This window comes from Falco biarmicus, chromosome 7, assembly GCF_023638135.1.
Source record: "Falco biarmicus isolate bFalBia1 chromosome 7, bFalBia1.pri, whole genome shotgun sequence".
NCBI lineage: Eukaryota > Metazoa > Chordata > Aves > Falconiformes > Falconidae > Falco > Falco biarmicus.
Window position 1 is genome coordinate 49,637,157 of NC_079294.1, and position 18,228 is coordinate 49,655,384.

General features: G+C 38.4%; 1 protein-coding gene across 8 annotated transcripts in view; it reads right to left on the reverse strand.

Moving 5' to 3' along the window:
- Positions 1–550: 550 nt before the first annotated feature.
- The window catches only part of HMG20A (high mobility group 20A), a 43,758-nt gene continuing 26,080 nt past the window's right edge, over positions 551–18,228 (reverse strand). For all 8 annotated transcript variants that reach the window (XM_056346138.1, XM_056346136.1, XM_056346139.1 and 5 more), the window contains 8 exons: positions 17,066–17,213; positions 15,497–15,712; positions 12,319–12,451; positions 11,916–11,947; positions 7,576–7,651; positions 6,479–6,694; positions 5,672–5,815; positions 551–3,380 (listed from right to left, as the gene is read on the reverse strand). In XM_056346138.1, the coding sequence (XP_056202113.1) occupies positions 5,679–5,815; positions 6,479–6,694; positions 7,576–7,651; positions 11,916–11,947; positions 12,319–12,451; positions 15,497–15,712; positions 17,066–17,213 (958 nt within the window). In that variant the 3' untranslated portion in view covers positions 551–3,380; positions 5,672–5,678. The remainder of the gene's footprint in view (positions 3,381–5,671; positions 5,816–6,478; positions 6,695–7,575; positions 7,652–11,915; positions 11,948–12,318; positions 12,452–15,496; positions 15,713–17,065; positions 17,214–18,228) is intronic.

Consider the following 18,228-nt stretch of genomic DNA (forward strand, 5'->3'; position numbering starts at 1 on the left):
GCACCAGTGCAGGCAGAAGTCATCCAAACTCCTCCATAGAGGATTTACACCCAAAGTACAAATTTCATGAGGCTACAGTTTGGCTCCGTACTCAGCATGCATAAGAAAAGATACATAATAAAAATCTAGTGGGGGTAAAGGAAACTAAAGGGGGGGGGGGATAGCTATGATACACAAGGTTCTTATAGGAAGAGAAAATAAATGTGGCGGTGGGAGATTAGGGAAGACAAAGAAAGGCAAGGACGTCAAAAAAGGGCTGAGGGAGAGACTCATGACATTTTCATAGTTGAGTTGTGAAACAAAGATGACGGGAAGTGCACTGATAACAATTAGCTATAACCAAAGATCTCTGAAGTTTGAAGTTTTCATCACTATAAATAATAACTACTTCCTTTAGCTTATTCAGAAGGAGACAAACTTAGGATGGACAGGGGGAAGGGGCACATTATTTCCTTTCAAAGGTTAGTGTGGAGTTGCCAAAATCTCTCAGTCAAGACAGCAGTGCTAGTAATAGTTCTTTCATGAAAATGCACTTAAAATTGAATCAAAATGAATTCAATGTGGAATCATTTTAATGAAGCAAGTGTCAAACAAGCACATCAAATTCTTAAAAACAAAGGAACTTCAAAGTTTAATTACAAAAACATCGTACAGAAAACTTGGCATCTCAACAATTCCAAACACATCAATCCAGCACATGGCTTCTGTTTTCATATATTTCTCAACACTTCTTTAAGCAACAAAAGTATTCTATCTCGCTCTTCTTCTTGACACCCACTTATTTTTTACTTTTTTTTTTTATTCAACCAACACTGAAAAATGTAAACTGAAGTGACACTCTGAAAACAATGGAAAGACAAAAAACATTTTTACAGGGTTAATCAATGTAAATAAAACTTCTTACTGAGGCAAAACATTATCTGTCACATCATTAGCGGGCAAGAACTTAGTCTTCCCCCAGATGCTTTAAGACAGGTATACCATCTCCCTGCCTCCCTTGTTGGAAAAAGCAAAAGATTTGTCAGCTCTCAGCTAATAATATCACATTAAATTTCTTATCCCATAACACTGGCATGCTGCTCAACAGACTGATGTATTAGCAGTACGTCACAAACTGATAGCTCCACTGAATTTATGTAAGCAGGGGCAGCCTGCAGCCAGCCCCATACCTTATTTACATTATGTGTACGTCACAGCCTGGAACTGCATCCTTCCATTATATGACATAGCAATTTCTGGAGTCTTCATGGGATACAACTCCAGGGATTAGGTAAGATGCCAGAAACTAACTCTAGACTTCTATAAATCAACTTTTGGCTATGCAGTGCATTTTGGCCACTTCAATATAACTCAAATATCACTAGTTCTAAAAGACAAGATACACACAGGTGATGAAGTTATCGCTGCTTCTTCTGGAGACATTATTAACCTTTAGGAATCCTCCACCCCCCCAGCCCCAAGTAACTGTTATAGAATGTACTAAAAAAGTTCATGCCAACATCAGCTGGTCTCATCCATGATAAGGAAAACGAAGGTCAATGCAGCAAACTGAGATTCTTTTTTGTGAAGTCTTGAAAATGAGACCGAAGACAAGAGAAAGGAGTTTCCTCCCTGAAGGAAGACTTGCATTTACATGGAAATCCTTGCTGCTCAGCTACAGCAATAACCCCATGACTAAGTGGAGACCTGACATACAACATGTTGACCTCGAGATGGCTTCAGGCAAGAACAAAGTCCATGTGTATAGCGTGGGAAAAGAAGAAACTGCTTTTTAGTCTTCAAATACTTGTGTCACAGATACATTAAAGTGATGCTGACTGCAATGCACTCCAGTAATAAAAGCAATCTCCAATTCTTAACAGGGAAATTGTAAAGATTTCTTACGTAGGAGCAAGGAGATTGTCATGTGGAAGAGCATTTCAACCACTACCATAAAGCACAGAGATGTCCAACAAGTGCTCAACCAAAGTCTGAATTAACAGTTTGACAGGAACCAAAGGGCAGCAAATGATTTGCATAAGTTAGTGCAGTCAGTAGATGCCTTCACCTTTGATAGGAGGTGCAGTGTAGCTCAGCAAGATCAAAGTCTAGCGTGCAAAGTCCTACCTGATTAAGTGAAAGGCCATTTAGGTCACACTGGAACATAATACGCTGAATGCTATAGGCTCCACAAGCTGTACTTTAACTGTATAAAAGGTAAAAGCACTTACAGGCTGTAACGTAGAATTCTGTGGACTGCTATGTGGACCTAACTGCTAATAGCTTTCTCTGCTCTAATAATAATTCATGCAAAAATACATGTGCTGCTTCCAGGCATATTGGTTCCCAGCACTGTGATTTCAGGAGGGCAGACAAAAAAATGCAATCCCCCTGCCCGCTTCTGTTTTTATAGAGTAATGTTCTCACCATGAGATCATTCTCTTAAAAACAAGGCAGTACCATTAAATGAGACTGAGCAACATATCAGATGAAGGGGAAGCTCTGTGGTTTAAAAATGGAGATTCCTATTTTCCCTGCTGAGAATGACTAACATTTCTCTTTCTTTCTTTCTTACCATTAACTGTGTTCTAGTAAAATGCTCCACCAAACATTTTCAAGAGATAACAGGAGCCCTTCACAGAAGAGCAGGACACTATGTGCAAGAGAGGTGCTTGAAGAGACAGAGGAGAGAAGAAGTCTGTCTCGTAGCAGAATCAAGTCACAAAGCATCAACCACAGCCAGTCTCTAGCAGGGAGCAAACTCACATTGCTGAAGTTGCGGGCTAACACAAAAAAAACCAGGATTCTGCTTAAGAAAAGCTTATATAAACATAGCAGGGAGGGTAGGACAAGACAGTGCACCAACGAAGACTGCCTATTATAGCAGAGAACACAAGCACTGCTGTCCAGTACTGCAAGTATCAGATAACAAGATCAAAAGAAGAAAACTAAAGCAGAGGAAGGTAATCCCGCAAGATAAACATGAAAGCAAAATAAAAACCACTAGAAGACGTTAGGCAATATAACAGATCAAAATTATTACTACAACACACAGGCTGACCATTCATTTCACAAACTGCGAGATTTCATCTCCATAGTCAGCCAGTCCACAGAACATATGCACCCTCACACTCCGCAAAATTAATAAGAAACTGAAGATTGCACAAAAGTTGCATGCTTTTAAATGTTTACACAGAGGACAGTTCCAAATGTTTAGTGGGTGGTATCTGTGGCTTCTTAAGACCTTTTAATGCATCGATCTGTTTGTCTCACTGACAAACCACAAAGGCAGGGACCAGGACAAACCTGTGATTCTGCCTCCCACCCCTAGTCTTTCCCTCATGGCTTCTTATTCCACACTGGCCAAAAAAATTTTGTAAAGCATCCCTGGGTCACAAGACCTGCAGATGAAACAGAAAAATAAGTGTTAGTCCTGGAAGACTGTAATCGTCTAAATCGGCACCGCAACATTATTTTTTGCATGATTTATCTGAAAACATAATATTAGTAACTATAGCAAAGAAGCCTACAGAGACAGAACTGTAACTGAATTCCTGTTTTCATCCAAAGAACAGAGCGCTAAATAACAAAACCCTTCCTCTTCTCCCCCACATACTGCTTGCACAAAGAAGTTCTTTACCATGCAGTAAAAAAACACCAAAACACAAAACCCAGTAGAGTCAAATAGTCACTAAATACAATGTACTAAGCCACTAAAAAACCCCCTCAGTTCTATGAAATAGTGGCTTTCAAGAGCATCATAATAAATAGATTTTTCAATGAAATTATTTGTAATGTGGCTCAACCTCAAACAGACCATTTGTTTGATAAGAGATAACATTTAGGAGAATTAATATACTTCATACACATGTTAAAAAAGGGATAATGATGACAACAGTTCGCTGGTACAGTTTATTAGATGTCAGCTGAACCTTTTTATGCAAAGCTTCCCTCTTTTCTAGGGAAGCTCTACGTTTTTCAAGGTTTGCATCCAATAAAGTCCCACTTTATCCCTTCTAAGATTTTTCCACAAAATATAATCACTGCCAAGTGAATGTCAGTGTAATTAACAGCCCTATGAAATACCTGATTATATCTAGTTACATACATGTCTTTATATAATGAAACTAGGTGATCATTAATCACATTTTTAATTGTTTCACACTGTTTTGCTCCTGGAACGAGGGAAGATATTGGTGGGAGGGGAAAGAAAGGAATGAAGTCCTATTTTTGCACTGTAAAATAGAAGGAAGAATTCTAAAGGAAGAATTATTTTTTCCAAACCAATGACAGCTGAATCTAGTTTACCCAAGAAAAAGTTACCTGCATTTTTAGGAACATATAAATTGTTCATCACTTAGGAAATATGAATCCACCTGACATGAGAACTGAAGTCTAGATTTTAGCAGCCTTGATATAATGATTTTTCTGGCAAGGTCCTTAAAGGACAAATATCTGTTTCAGGGCCTTGCATATCCTTCTAATAAGTGATTGATGAGAAACTCTTTTCCTTCTTATGCATTCTGTGAAACCTCCATCCCCCAATTCTCTTTCTGAGCCTGAATGCCAACTGAAAACAGTACACAAAAATGAGGACGTTGATGAGCTACTGAAAAATCTGAGACCTGGATATACAAGCTGTTCCCTTCATAAATAGCAGCAGTAAAGGCACTTCTTCATTCTGCTCGGAGCTCACTAATCTCTTAGAACTATAGTCTGTTCCATCTGGCTACCCTCTAGAAGGACAATGATCTTTTAGCTTAAGCCACACTTTAATGGGGAACATGTAATTAACTGTTCTACACAGTATCATGAAAGGTCAGAATCAGAAAGGGTAAAAAGCCCTGTCTTCGTATTTGCAGACAGCAACAATCATAGCTTTACTTGCATTTCTAAACACTGTTCAAGACATATACATGATCTCTACATAATCAATGCCTAAAGAATGGAGGTATGCACACAGTACATCTTTGTTGATTTTTCTACTCAATTCCCCCATTACAGTTTTCTAAGCTGTTGAACAGAAGCAAAACCACAGAATCATTAGCTCAGTAATAATTTACGCATAAGCCATATGATCATTAGACTCTCAGCAAATGCTATATATAGTCTGAACCACACATCAGTACTTCATTTACATGTAAACCTTTGTAACCAGAACAGTTTTGCTACAGGTGCTACAGAGCAAGTAGCTGTAAGGTATTTTCAGTTTAACAGAGTTGAGTTCACCTGTAACCTCCTGAGACAAAAAAAATATCTCTGTGACCACTGGAATCTATAATTGATGCAGATTTTTCAGATTTACTTTACTCAGGAAAAAAGGAACCTTCTTCTAAATTAGTCACTCTGTATGTAAGGGTTTTGGTTTGTTTTTTGTTTGGTTGGGTTTTTTACACTATTCCATCAGTATTTTCATTCAACTTGCACACACACAATGAATAATAATAGGACAAACAGCTAATTATGTCTTTATACAAGAGATCTTGGGGCTAAAGTGAATTTCAGAATCCTTTAATGTTGTTGGATATTTTTAAGCCCCTTTGACTTTCATTAAGTCAAACTGCTCCTGTGGCTTTGAAGAATAAAACTTTTTGATTGTACAATACAATGATCAGCACAAGAATCAGTCAGAACAAGTGCCAGAGGTACAAAGTAGACACCAAACAAAAGCAGCCTAAGAGCAAACACTTACCCAGTCACTAGCGTTCAAGTCTGTTTACTACATCTCGGACTGTGGCTATGAGGTTCTCATTCTCCTGTGGGTTAGCCATAATAATACTGTGCAGCCTATTCATGTAGGAATCAATAGTTTCCATCGTGGGTGTTTCCCCGCTACCTATAGTTAACGTAGTAAAATGAGCACAGAATATTTAGACGACAGCAGCAATTACAAAAAGTTAAGACGATGCTAAAGGCAATTTGTGCGTACATGCAAACTGCTATAGGAGGTGATTTTGCCATGCACCACCTCTTGTGACAGATTCTGTAAAGTGATGTCCTCCTAACTCCACAAAGTGAGTAGTTCCAAGGATATCAGGACTAATGAAGCATGGTTCTCTTTGATTTGGGTCTCAGTTGATTATAACAACTGGGACTGCATTCATAGTATCTCAGTGGATTCCCTGGCATCTGACAATACAGATGCAGACTTTCTTTAAATCAAGGAACTTGCAAGTTCTGTCTTTTCTATTTAGTAACATTTTCACAAAACAAGTGAAGGAGAGCAAGGACTGAACATGTGTCTCACTTTATTAGGAAAAGTAAGAGTAGGAAGAAAATAAAAAGCCATGTTGAAATAAAGCACTGACACTAAACCTTTCTCTGCATGCATTTTAAGATTTCATTATCAAATACAAAAAAGCTCAGAAACAGCCAAGACCACAGAACTACAACAGTAGGACACGCCTTGTAAATACACAACATTTATATAAACATAAGAAGATAAACTTAACATATCAGACATCCATAAGGGGGGAAAAAAAAAAAAAAAAAGTCTCACCTGGTAGCGGGACTCCAGCAAAGCTGGTTGTGAGTGCTTGGCGTAAAGTCTCTAGATGCTGTTGCAGCACTGTGTTACGGCTCCGCTCTTGTATTACATCAACCTCCAATTTCTCCACTGCAGTCCGCATACTCTCAACATGTTTCTGCAGAGCAGCATTCCTCTCCTCAAACTCCATGTTGGATTTACGCAGCTGCCGCAGCTCAGCTTCACGTGCTGTGAATATCAACCCATCCCCATGTAGTCAAAAAACTATAAAAAACCATATCTATGATTGGTAGGCAATAAATCAGAATTTTCTAGAGTGCTCAACTGATTATTACAAATGGTGCATTTTTGGTTTATAGATGAAAATGCATCATGTCGTGGAGTGCCAACAGTAGTACTTAAATAGACTTGGGGGGCAGGGGGAGAGTAAAGAGAGAGAGAAATTAGAAGATATTCAAAGCATCAGAATGGAAGTGAATAGCAGAATTGATTAGGAAGGAATACTGCAAGACTGACTTCAAATGCATTCAGTATGACCTAGCTTAGCAGCAGTGGTAAGAGGCCTACAGAGAAGACACCCATTACAAAAATACATTTCTTTTCATCATCAGGAAAAGTATCTGAGTCTGAAGTCTGTTCAGTCAAGAAAGTGTACGGGAAATCTGGCAAAAAAATCCTAAACTCTTGGGACATGCAGCTACAAAACCCAAACAGAGTAACAGAAAAATCTATCAGTGTAATCTTCCAAATATCCAGAGGGAAAAAAATAAAATACTGTTATAAGTAGCCTCAATCATCATCATGGTACATCTTAGGTATTTCTTAATCCTACAGAACAGCAGATCCAACTTGGAATGGCTAGAATAACAGCAAGCGGAGTTTAACATTAGAAATATTCTCCAAAAAGAACAGTTTTGGAAGACAAAGCCAAGAAAAACTGCTGTTGCAGCCACTGTGTTCATACAGAGGTAAGGTAATAACAAACACTAATAACTCTATCCAAGATATTACCTGAGCTGCGATGGGACAGTACAAGGACTCTTCAGCTGGGCAGCATGTAGCAAAAACTTTGGAAAAGCAAAGAAGGGGCCCTCTAAAGTTTAATTTACCTTTACTATGATTCAGGAACTCTTCCGTGAAGATTGGAATATCAAAAACAGATCTCTCCTTTGTATCTGCTTCTTTCTACAAAAGAGAGTAATATATAGCTAAATACTGCTCGTTTTCAGGAATTCATGAAATTGTTTTGATCAAGAAAATGGAAAGAGAAGGGAGACCAAAAACTGAGACAGATGAAGAGCTGGGCGGACGGAAGACAATTCCAGCTACTACCAAGAAAGGCCAAAGGGTAGGTCTTAGCTTTTTAATATATAGGTTTAATAAAGGTCAAATACCATTATAAAGAAATACCATATAATGTACTAAAATACACACTTTCACCCTAATGACATTACACATCAGGATAATTTGGTTTTAAAACTATCAGAATTCATCTATATTTTCCACTGGAAAGCATTCCACCATCAGCCAACTGACACATCCTGAAATAGTCTATACAGGAATATCAACAGGAGATAAAGCGACCAAAATGCACCGGAAGTTTCCTGATTTTTTGTCTCGCGCTTCCAAAGCAAAAGAGAAAACAGCCAGGAAAATCAACAGCTAAAGGAAAAATAAGCAACTCTTCCACAGTGCACCAATTCCGCATGTCTGTTTCCCAACTGGAAGAGATGTGCATTTTGACTCTGAAAGAGATGGGAGCTGCACAGTGGTTCAAGCAAGCCACACCTTTTTTAAATGATGTTGATGGATGCTGCCACTATTGAGAAGGAAGTCTATAAACACGATTTGCAAGAGTCTATGGAGAAAATCTGCTTACAGAGTACGTAGTATCTTGGAAGGCTAAAGGTGAATATGTATAGGTATATTTTGCTCTTAGAAAGCAGTCGTTCACTGTGGCTATGGCAATAGCCAATGTATGGTTTGTGACTATAGTAGGCTTTTTTTCTTTCCTTTTTTTTTTTTTAAAAAAAACACTTTTAAATCAGGAAATGCTCTATAACTTAGTCCAAAAGCATAAAAACCTTTATTTCACTGAGGGAAAAAGCCTACCACAATATACCTTAGTCACCATTTCTGCATGTCAAAAATCAACAGGAATTAATGCTTGCTTTAAAATCTGCATCGGTATTGACAAAGCCAATGCAAATTTGGTTTGATAAACTGCAGCAACTACAATCAACCTGTTACTTAATACAGAAAACAAAGTAAAGCATAAGAGAATGCCTGTGGAGAACAAACGCTTTTCAAACCTCTCAAATGCCATAGTTGATAACACAACACAAACTGATCCTCCAAAATTATGCAGTGTCAAACATCATTTGGTGCCCAGAAGAAAACGTAGATGCTTAACAGCTGCTAAGGAAATTCTGGCACCCAGAATACCACATTTGTGTCTTGCCACAAAGGGCACTTTGGGTGATCTGGCAGTCACTTGGCAGTCAACCAAGGCAAGACCAGATGGAACTTCAGTACCTTGGTCTCTACCTCAGGAGACTGTCAATTGATTGGGGTTTTTTTAAGTAAAAGAGAAGGTGAATATTATTGTCTGGTATAATTACAGCTAGGAAACTCTGTATGTGCTGTGAGAATTTACAAGCTCACTTGGCTTTAATCAGCTGAAGATATGCTAGAAACAGGTGGGACTAGAGGGACGGGAAACAAACCTTCCCAGCTCTGTGAGATATAGTAGGGTGTTGCTAGAGGATCATGACCACACATTCTTCACTGAAGTTTTGATACTTGATAGGGAAAAAGTCTCAAGAGTATGTATTTAGAAATGAGAAGTCATGTACAGAAGTGTGCACAACACATTCATTTTGTCTGAACACTCCCTAGGTGGCTAGGGATTAATTTCACCCCATAATCTAGGATCTCAACATTAATGTGCACTAAGAAATGTTGGCAGTTATGAAGTTCAGTTAAAACACTAATGGGACATCCATCTTAGATATTCCAATTCACGCTTACTATTGCTACTTGCATGCAAAGAGGCACTGGCTCTAGTCATCACTGGCTCCTAGACAACAGATGGTGGAGAAGAGGGTACTGTGAAGAGGAGAGGTTATTCTGTTTACAGCTCTAGGATACAGGTTTTTCAGGTAAAACAAAAAAATTATTAAAGCAGTTAGATGAAACTGATCAGCTTCTGAAAGGCAACCAAGAAATTCAACTAAACAGAAGAGTAATAATGAATACCATCCGTGCTCTACCATTGCAGAATACATTACCCAGCACATAAAAGATACTCTTGAGAGCTCTGAAGCTTAAGGCATTCTGAGGTTCACTCAGCGTTAAAATCATAAGGTTTTGATCATCTCCTACTAAATAGGCCCAGTCTGTTCAGGTTACATACCATTTTGTCATCCCTCAAATCAAAATAGAAACAAAATTATTGTTTCTCCCATTTGCCTTAAATAAGATTGAGATGCTACCAGAGTGTCAACTATATAATACCATTCTCATCTGGTTATTAAAACTGATGCTGATCTTTGGAGGTTCTGGAACAAATCAGACTTGAAGTTCTTAGAGACATAGTAAAGTATGGTACAGAGAAAGCTGAGATGTTGGGTGGGGGCGTTTAGGCTCATCCTTCCTTGTATGGTCAGGTGCAGGCAACGTAAGGAACAGATATAATAAATATACTACTCCATGAAAAAAATGTTCTCAGAGTAGATTGTTTTCTTCTTGTGCACTTACACCATGGCAGCCATTTCCCTGTCTTCAAAGGCTGTACATACTAGCAGGCAATGCCTAATCTCCCTGACACGGTGTATAAATCTTTGAAATCTTGCCAGCAAGATGTTGTGTAATTGACTGCATGAAGCTAGACCTACTCTGATTCTAACAGTTTGAGGAAAGAAGCAATAACAGAACAATGGAGAACAATCAACAATGGTTTGGCCACTGATGATGACAATTACTAGTTCTAGTGTATATTGCAATATGTCATATTTATGAAGCTAGGATTTGGAGGAAGAAAAATGTTCTATTTTATGCCCACAGATGAGCTCATTAAGACAGCATCTCCATGTTTTTAATGGCTATATCCGCCTACTAAAAGTTTCCTCTCTCCTTCCCAAGATTCATCCTTTTTTTTGTTGGTTTTTTTTTTTTAATTATACTTAGTATTTGAACTGTACATTGCAATACTTTTTGGAATTCATCTCTATATACAATATTTAAAATTAGTTCAACGCTGATTCACTGAAACTAAATCATGAACACCTAAGTGGAGTGAGGGGAAAAGGAAAGGTTTCTTTGACCATATGTTCTTATATTCTCTCAATAAATAATTTAATTGGCTCATATCTGGTAATCACAAACACAATAATAATAGTCAATGTGGATAAGTGAAAGCAGCAAGACAACAAAAAGCTTTAGTCCTGCTTCCAGTACTAACCTGAGTGTATTATTTGTAAAAGCAATCTAAAACTTTTCTGCTTGTTCTTTGCCTGTACAGGATTATAATACTTCTCCCTTGCAGAGAAGATGTGAAAGCCTATCGGGGATAAGCATGTGGAATTTTACAATATAAAGGTGAAAAATGCTGAGCAAACATGCAGCCTTTCAGAACAGGATGCCTGCCTAATGTGTTGCTAGTTCAACTATGTAGTAACTACCTGATGAGGCTTAAAAACCCCACAGGGTATGGAGGATTCCTTTATAATGGCATTTATGACATCAGATTTCAGCAACCTGTAGTTTGCCACCTCTATAATTTAAAGGTTATGTAAACATGGCAATTAACCTAGAACTTGAAGCCTTCAGTATTCTGGTTTTTGTACAAATAAAGACAAACTTAGACTGAGTGATTAAAGAATAAGAAATTCTGGGGACCACATACTTCTTCAAATTAATCTCACTGCAAGTACTTCCTTTGAGAGTTAATAAAAAGGTGTATCAAAAACATGAAACCAAAGCATCTTCCTGGAAGTGAAATTTATTTTCCTTAGACAAGACCAGTAGCTGTCTCTCAGCAGTGCACAGCCTTGTCAGTTCATTAAATTTTCTGCTTTGAAAAATTTCAAAGTAAAAATTTTGCAAGTTGAACGTCTAACATACTAGATACAGCTCAATTATACTGACTTACATCCATTTATTTAACATTACAAAACAGATCTGTTTTAAGTATAACCTACACTCTCACTCTATCCTAGATCATTTGTGCCTGCCCAAGACTTAGTAAATTTAGTTTTCACCTTACTAGTGTGAGCCTAAGAGTACTCGGTTGTTCCTTTTGATCAGAAACTGCATAAGCAGAATTCATACTCTAAACCTCTAATTAGGGTCTTCAACTGGCATAAACTGGTTTTTATTGACTGCACTAGAAACTTTTGTCATCTGAAAATCTACCCACTGATGTAAAGGGTAGAATGAAGAGGTTTACCTCATGATCATGGGCTGGCTGTCTTGCTCCATCTGAAAAAGAAAAAACAAACAAGAGATTCCCCCAAACCCGTAAGACTTGAGAAAACAAAAACCAAATTAAAGCAGCTACACAAACATAATCACAGAACAGTTATAGACCAAAAACTTGTGCAGCTTTCCTAGTAAGTCACATAGAAGCTGTGTCTAACTTTGGTGCTTTTAATGCAAATCCTCCAATAAATTTATATAGTTAAATTTACATAAATTAATCACTTTACACACAGCTGATACAAATGCCATAGAAAGAGCAAATCCACTTTTTAACAAGCCTTTAAATCAAAGGCTTTAAATGAGTGTCAGTTTACACAACTAGTTGTGAATCTTCTGTTGTTCCAGGCACATATTTTTGTCCCATTCAATACCTTGTCTGTGTGATTTGCCTTTTTGTCTGTCCTGTGCTTTCCTGCTAAAGACTTTGTAGGCTTCAGTCTTCTGATACTGCTCCAGCTCCCGCATATAACGCTCCTTATCTCTATCTGCTTCATCAAGGTATCGCTGAAACAAAAAAGTCCAAGAGTTTCAGGGAGTTTCCTCCCCTTCAGGAGGAAGGGAAGAAAAACAACTTGTCAGATGAAGTGCTGATCCATTTCACCTATGCAAACAGGAAAGGAGTGAAGAAACAATGAGAATGTACGTGAGATGCAAAGATATAAGACTTCTGGATAATATTACTGCATTCTGGTGTCCTTTTTTTTTTTTTTTTTTTTTTTTGTAATTCAAGTCACTATTCTGTTCACTCTTTTTTGTTAGATCTAGAAGTAACCTGCTACTAAGCTACTCAATTGAACTGAATATCACCTACGTAGGGACTTCAGAATTGCCTTTCTGTGGCCAGGATTAAATGCTGCCAAGCAGGAATGCCTGAACAGATCAAGCTTTAACGTTCAGATCTGTCACAGCAGGGTTCCAATACGCCCTTGTTTTCATGCTCCACAGAAAAAAAGCACTACCACTCTACTACCACACACTTTGCCTGTCTAAGAAGCAAACAAAACATCATGGCTATTGGAAAGAATAGCATAAAGATAAAAGAGCCCAAGTGATATCAATTTAAGCTATCAATGATTAGGTTAAAAGAAAACTTCAGGCCAGAAAAAAAAAAAATAAAAAAATCACACGTGCATAACAGAATGAGCTTAACTGGAGAATTCTTCAGGGGAATCGATGAACTGAAAACAATTTAAGGAGTGGTCACAACACTTACTAAAGGGATTATTTCAAGAAAAAAGTAATTTCCCCAATTTTTCCCCGCAACAAGTTTAAAATTCAATGGAAATAAGTATTCAATCTGAGTGAACATTAGTCACTGGGTATGCCTTTTATTTTCATTAAGTCATCACACCAATACATGTAATAGTTATAAATTTCATGCATTTGCAAAACTCTTGTGACCCTGCTGCGGACACTGTTAACCTTCTGGACTGGGGTGCAAATTTAGTGATGCTGGGTTTGCGTTTCTTTTGGATATTGTATTCTTCCAGAAGACATTAATTCTTCTCTTCTATCTCCAGCAATATGCTGCTAAAAGAGTACAGTAACCGAGTCAAAAACAACACAAGTTTTTCCTGCTTAACTTGCGTTTTGGATGGATTTTCTTACAGAAAGATTTCTGATGCACTACCTGTAAGTAGACGTCCTAGGTTTTCTAGCACAAATCTATACAGTTCTTTAAATATTTCCCCATACAAGGGAACAAGAAGAAGAATGATTTTTAGGGTGTTTGCTCTATGACTATAGTAATGGTCTTTTTGGAGTGGAGACTCACTATTTGGTCCGTCCAGTCAGCTCAACGGTCCTTGTGCTCACCAAATAGCAAAGGAAATAGCAGGACTGCAGGGCTGGAACAGGGGAAACGCGAGACTTGCCCTTCAGCTGTTATATTGGACAACTAGTTTGCTGTTGCTGGAGCTCAGATGCAAGAGCAGGATTTCAGACACACTTTTCCCCTGGATTACAGGACACTATCCCACACACAGCAGTATATATACTATGACTCCACTGCTTGTTTCAGAACAACTTCATAGTTGTTAGCTAGCCAAAACCAACTTACTCAGCTTCAACAAGAAATTTTGGCTGTTGTATTAGAGATAGGGGTTCCCAAGCAGCAGTGGCCTTCACTGCCTTAGTAAAAAAGGGCAGGAGAAACTGAAGGGAAGGAAGTGCTCAGCAGCCTTTCCCTGACCTGCTATAGACTAGAAACTCACAGCTTTACTCAAAGTACAGATTCCCTGGGGCTTCAAAAAGCAGCACACAGAATAGAGATTTGAACTCAATCTCCTTCTTCCTAGTTTAAAAAAGGTAAAATAAAAATCTGTCTTGGATACGATAAGAATATGTTAAGGGCAAAGGGTAGAGGGGCAGAATGTCTTACTCTCTTCCCTCCCTCTCCCAGCAGACAGCAACATTATTCTCACTACAGATGGGTTACCAAATCAACTGCTTTACTGTTACACAAATTTTCCATTATGATTTACACAGTATGCCGATGCACCATTTTGTAATATCTCTGTATAACTTACATTCTACAAGCCTAGTAAAAAGTGACAAAAGGAACTCTTGTTTTTTGCTTCATCCAGCCAACATAAAAACTTAAGCGTTTTGTCCTTAAAGTATCTTCAAAAGCTTAAATGTCCTGATAAATTCATGTGATAACATCAAGTTGCACTGTGACTGAACTACTGCTTTCCTGTAATCTCCCATTGGCAATGAGGTGCAGATGGCCACACACCCATTAGCAATTACAAAGTGCTCTCTGGAAGGAGTTAAAAGAACCAGACCCGACACTGCCCTGGTCTTCATTCACCTATCAGACCCTGCAGAAGGCCACAGCAGTCCCAATTAGAAGACATCACGTTCTGACTGAAAGGTGGGAAAAACCCTTTTCCTGAGTTAATGTGTGTAGAAAATAGAATAAGTAACTCACTGTCCCATCCATCATACGGATCTCAACTTTGTTTCTAGGGCTAACAATACTTTAAAACATTGTCTAGAAGTTCATTCATGTTAACCATCTCCTTCAGTAACTTGTCCTTTCAGGTCTGCTTGTCTTAGATTAAGACACCAGATGTTTATATACATTGAGGAGTTTATAAAATAAACAGAACTGCAAAATCCTTCAAGGAGTTCTGAAATTCTGCTAAGTTCTCCTCAGCCACAGTGAATAAATGCCTGCCTCATCCTTCTAGTGACTTTGGCTTTGGAAACCAGTAGGTCTCAGCTGTAGAGGAGTTAGGTACAACAGAGTTACACCCAGATGAATCACACAAACCCTGCGATGTCTCAGCAGAGCAATCCCACCTGTTCTGCATATATCCTGGCACTGTCTAGAGGACACAGTTCTCCTCAAGTCACACCTGGATGAGATGCTACAGACCTACCGGCGTTCATTATTTGAACTCTGGAGGATCCGCACCCCTTATTTTGAAATATATTCCTAACCACAACTTTAATCAAAAGCCTATGTTAACTTCCTCACTAAACAGCAATATTCCCATTTAACAGTAATCATAATCCAACAAGGAAAAGGGAGTTTAATGGTACCCGTTTCTCCTCAGGAGGCAGTTTACTCCATTCATTGCCCAGCATCCTGGTGATCTCTGGGAAAGGGACTTCAGGCCTCTTCGCTCGAAGCTGCTCCCTACGCTCATTCATGAATCGCACATACCCTGTGAGGGGGGATTTGGGGGCATTGGTGTCCCTAAGGGGTTTCTTCCTCTTTCTCCCTTTGGCCCAGCCTCCTCGTTTAGTTCTTTGCTGCTGCAAAATGAAAATGGAAGAAAATTCAGATTGAAGGAAAAGAATTACCACCTCTGGAAGGAATAAATACTCATGTCTTAAGCATTTTAATCAGGAGTACACTGCTGCAATACATCTTTTTATGGACATAAGTTTCAAACCTTACTTTAGAGCAATCCCGACTTCAAGAAAAGCCAAAGAAGTCTCATTGTGAAAAGCTGTTTGCAGTATCTCCTGATCCACAGGGACAATAAAATAACATTTGCATCAACTACTGACTGTAAAACCACGAGGACTGATAACCCATGAAATTATCATCCTAGCTAATGCAACAGAATTTTTTTTTCTTAGTTGTTTAAACTTACTCTTACCCTCATATACCCTCCCCCCCAAGTCATTTGCCTCAGTATCATGTTTGGAGAGATTCTGTGTATTAGTTAACAATTGGTAACTAGCTACTTTGCCCCTTCCAAATCTTTCATCTTTGTGCATTATGTGCCCAAAATGTGGGTGAAAGGACAGGATACAGGCTTTTCTATTCTATTTTATAGGGGTTTTTTCCCACTAATCACCACCAATAGAGAGATGAACAAACTCCAAAGCAGGGAATATCTTGAGATTTGCCTGTGGCACACTGTGAGCTCACAGAAATAACATAATTACCACTCATCCTCTTGGCTTCATACTACTACTATAGCAATCTCTGGACAACACTGTTTTCTTATAGTACATACGCACAACTGTTCCACTACTTCTCATCTCTCCCCAGATCAACATGTCCCTGACATCAAGCTAGCTTCAGTTTCCCTTCTGGAATTTGACTACTAGTTCAATTAAAGAAGGACCTCACAGAAGAAGACAAACTACAAGGAGGAATGTTAAATGCATCTATCAAAAAAACCCTCAAGCCACTTTCTTGTCAAACTTCAGTACCTTCGTGTTTTAGTCACCAGGAATCAGTGCGGGATGGCACACAACATACAGTCTAAAGCAGCAAGCATAATGCTTTCAGAAACATCATTTACTCCTGAAAGAGTACAATGTCACCTTCCTGACTCACAAGAGAGAAAATAAATTGTGGCAGCTGAACATCCAGCCTTCAGAAAAAGACAGAATGCAGCACCAGCCTGTGGACGGGGCTGGCTCAGCTGGAGGGATGCATGCTGCTCTCTGTACACGAGGCCAGCCAGCTCTCCCCAGCCAGCTGCGTGCAGCTGTGCAACACAGGAGAAAACCAGAGAGAATCAAAAGATGAAAATGGCAAATGGATGAAAATTTGTGATCCTATCCAAAAAAATCTGAGTAGGTAAAGGCAAGCTATGACAAAACTCCATGCTTTTGCTTCATTGAGAATTCACTATTATTTCATCTCACCTCCTCCTCAGGCTTCTGCTCAGTGTTTTCAGCAGTATTAGAGGACTCATTCTGCAGCTGCTGAACCTGTGACAAATCCTCCACCAAATCTGGGTTATTCACTGACTGTGAAGCTCCACCACTGAATGAACTCTCAGAATGAGCTACTCTGAAAAAGCACATAATAGCAAAAGAAAACCCTTTAATCATCATATTGCTAAATAATTTCCTCCCTAAAACATGCAAAAATGTTGCAAATATATTCAGTTTTTATACTAGCCAGAAAAAAATATATATTTTAGAGTCATTTTTTATGAACTGGCTGTTCTATCCAAGGAACTGCTATAACTACCATAATTACTATGGACTTGCAAAGATAGTTTGATTTTCAAAGTGGTATTCTGTTTAATTTCTAGTGAAGCTTTTGATTATACAAACAACTGTCAAGCAAGTAAATGTCTGGATCAGAAATCAGAAAGCATGAACATACGCTTCTTCAAAAATACCGTAAGGATTTTGAAATTAATGGTTTCATCTTCAACCAATATACACCTTTCTGGATGCATTCACTGTATTTCTCCACAAATACGCTTAAAGGTTTGTGGTTGTGTACGATTTTGGATTGAACTCCATTCAACAATTTCCTGTTGATAAGCGTGGGTACTTAAAGCACCAACTTGACTGGGTCCTTACAGGCTCCTGAATGGCCACTAATTTTATTGCAAGAGCTGTATCAATCAACCTTACTTCAAGGGCAAGCTGTTTGGAGGTAAAACCAAAAAAAGCACGTACACAGAAATATTTCTGAAGGTAGGGAGACAAAGATAAGCACGTATTTTGGGGCAACAACCCCACAGTCATTGTCACGACTTTGTTCTGTTGTGACAAATTAATATAAAATTTTGGGACTCATATCAGATTCTAATCCCTTTTTGAACCAGGCTAAAGATTACTTGGCCTTGCCCAGTTACATTCATGAAAATTACTACAACAGCAGTGTATGCTTCAAATCTTTCTTAATTTACTCAGATCTACAGCTGCTTACATGCACACCAGATTTTAAATATTTAAAATAATTGTTCCTGTTAACGTAGAATACAGCTATATAAAAATCAGAATATATTAACAGAATTGTTAGCTGAATGCCTACGGAAAAAGTTGTCTTTAAATAGAGAGAACAGTTT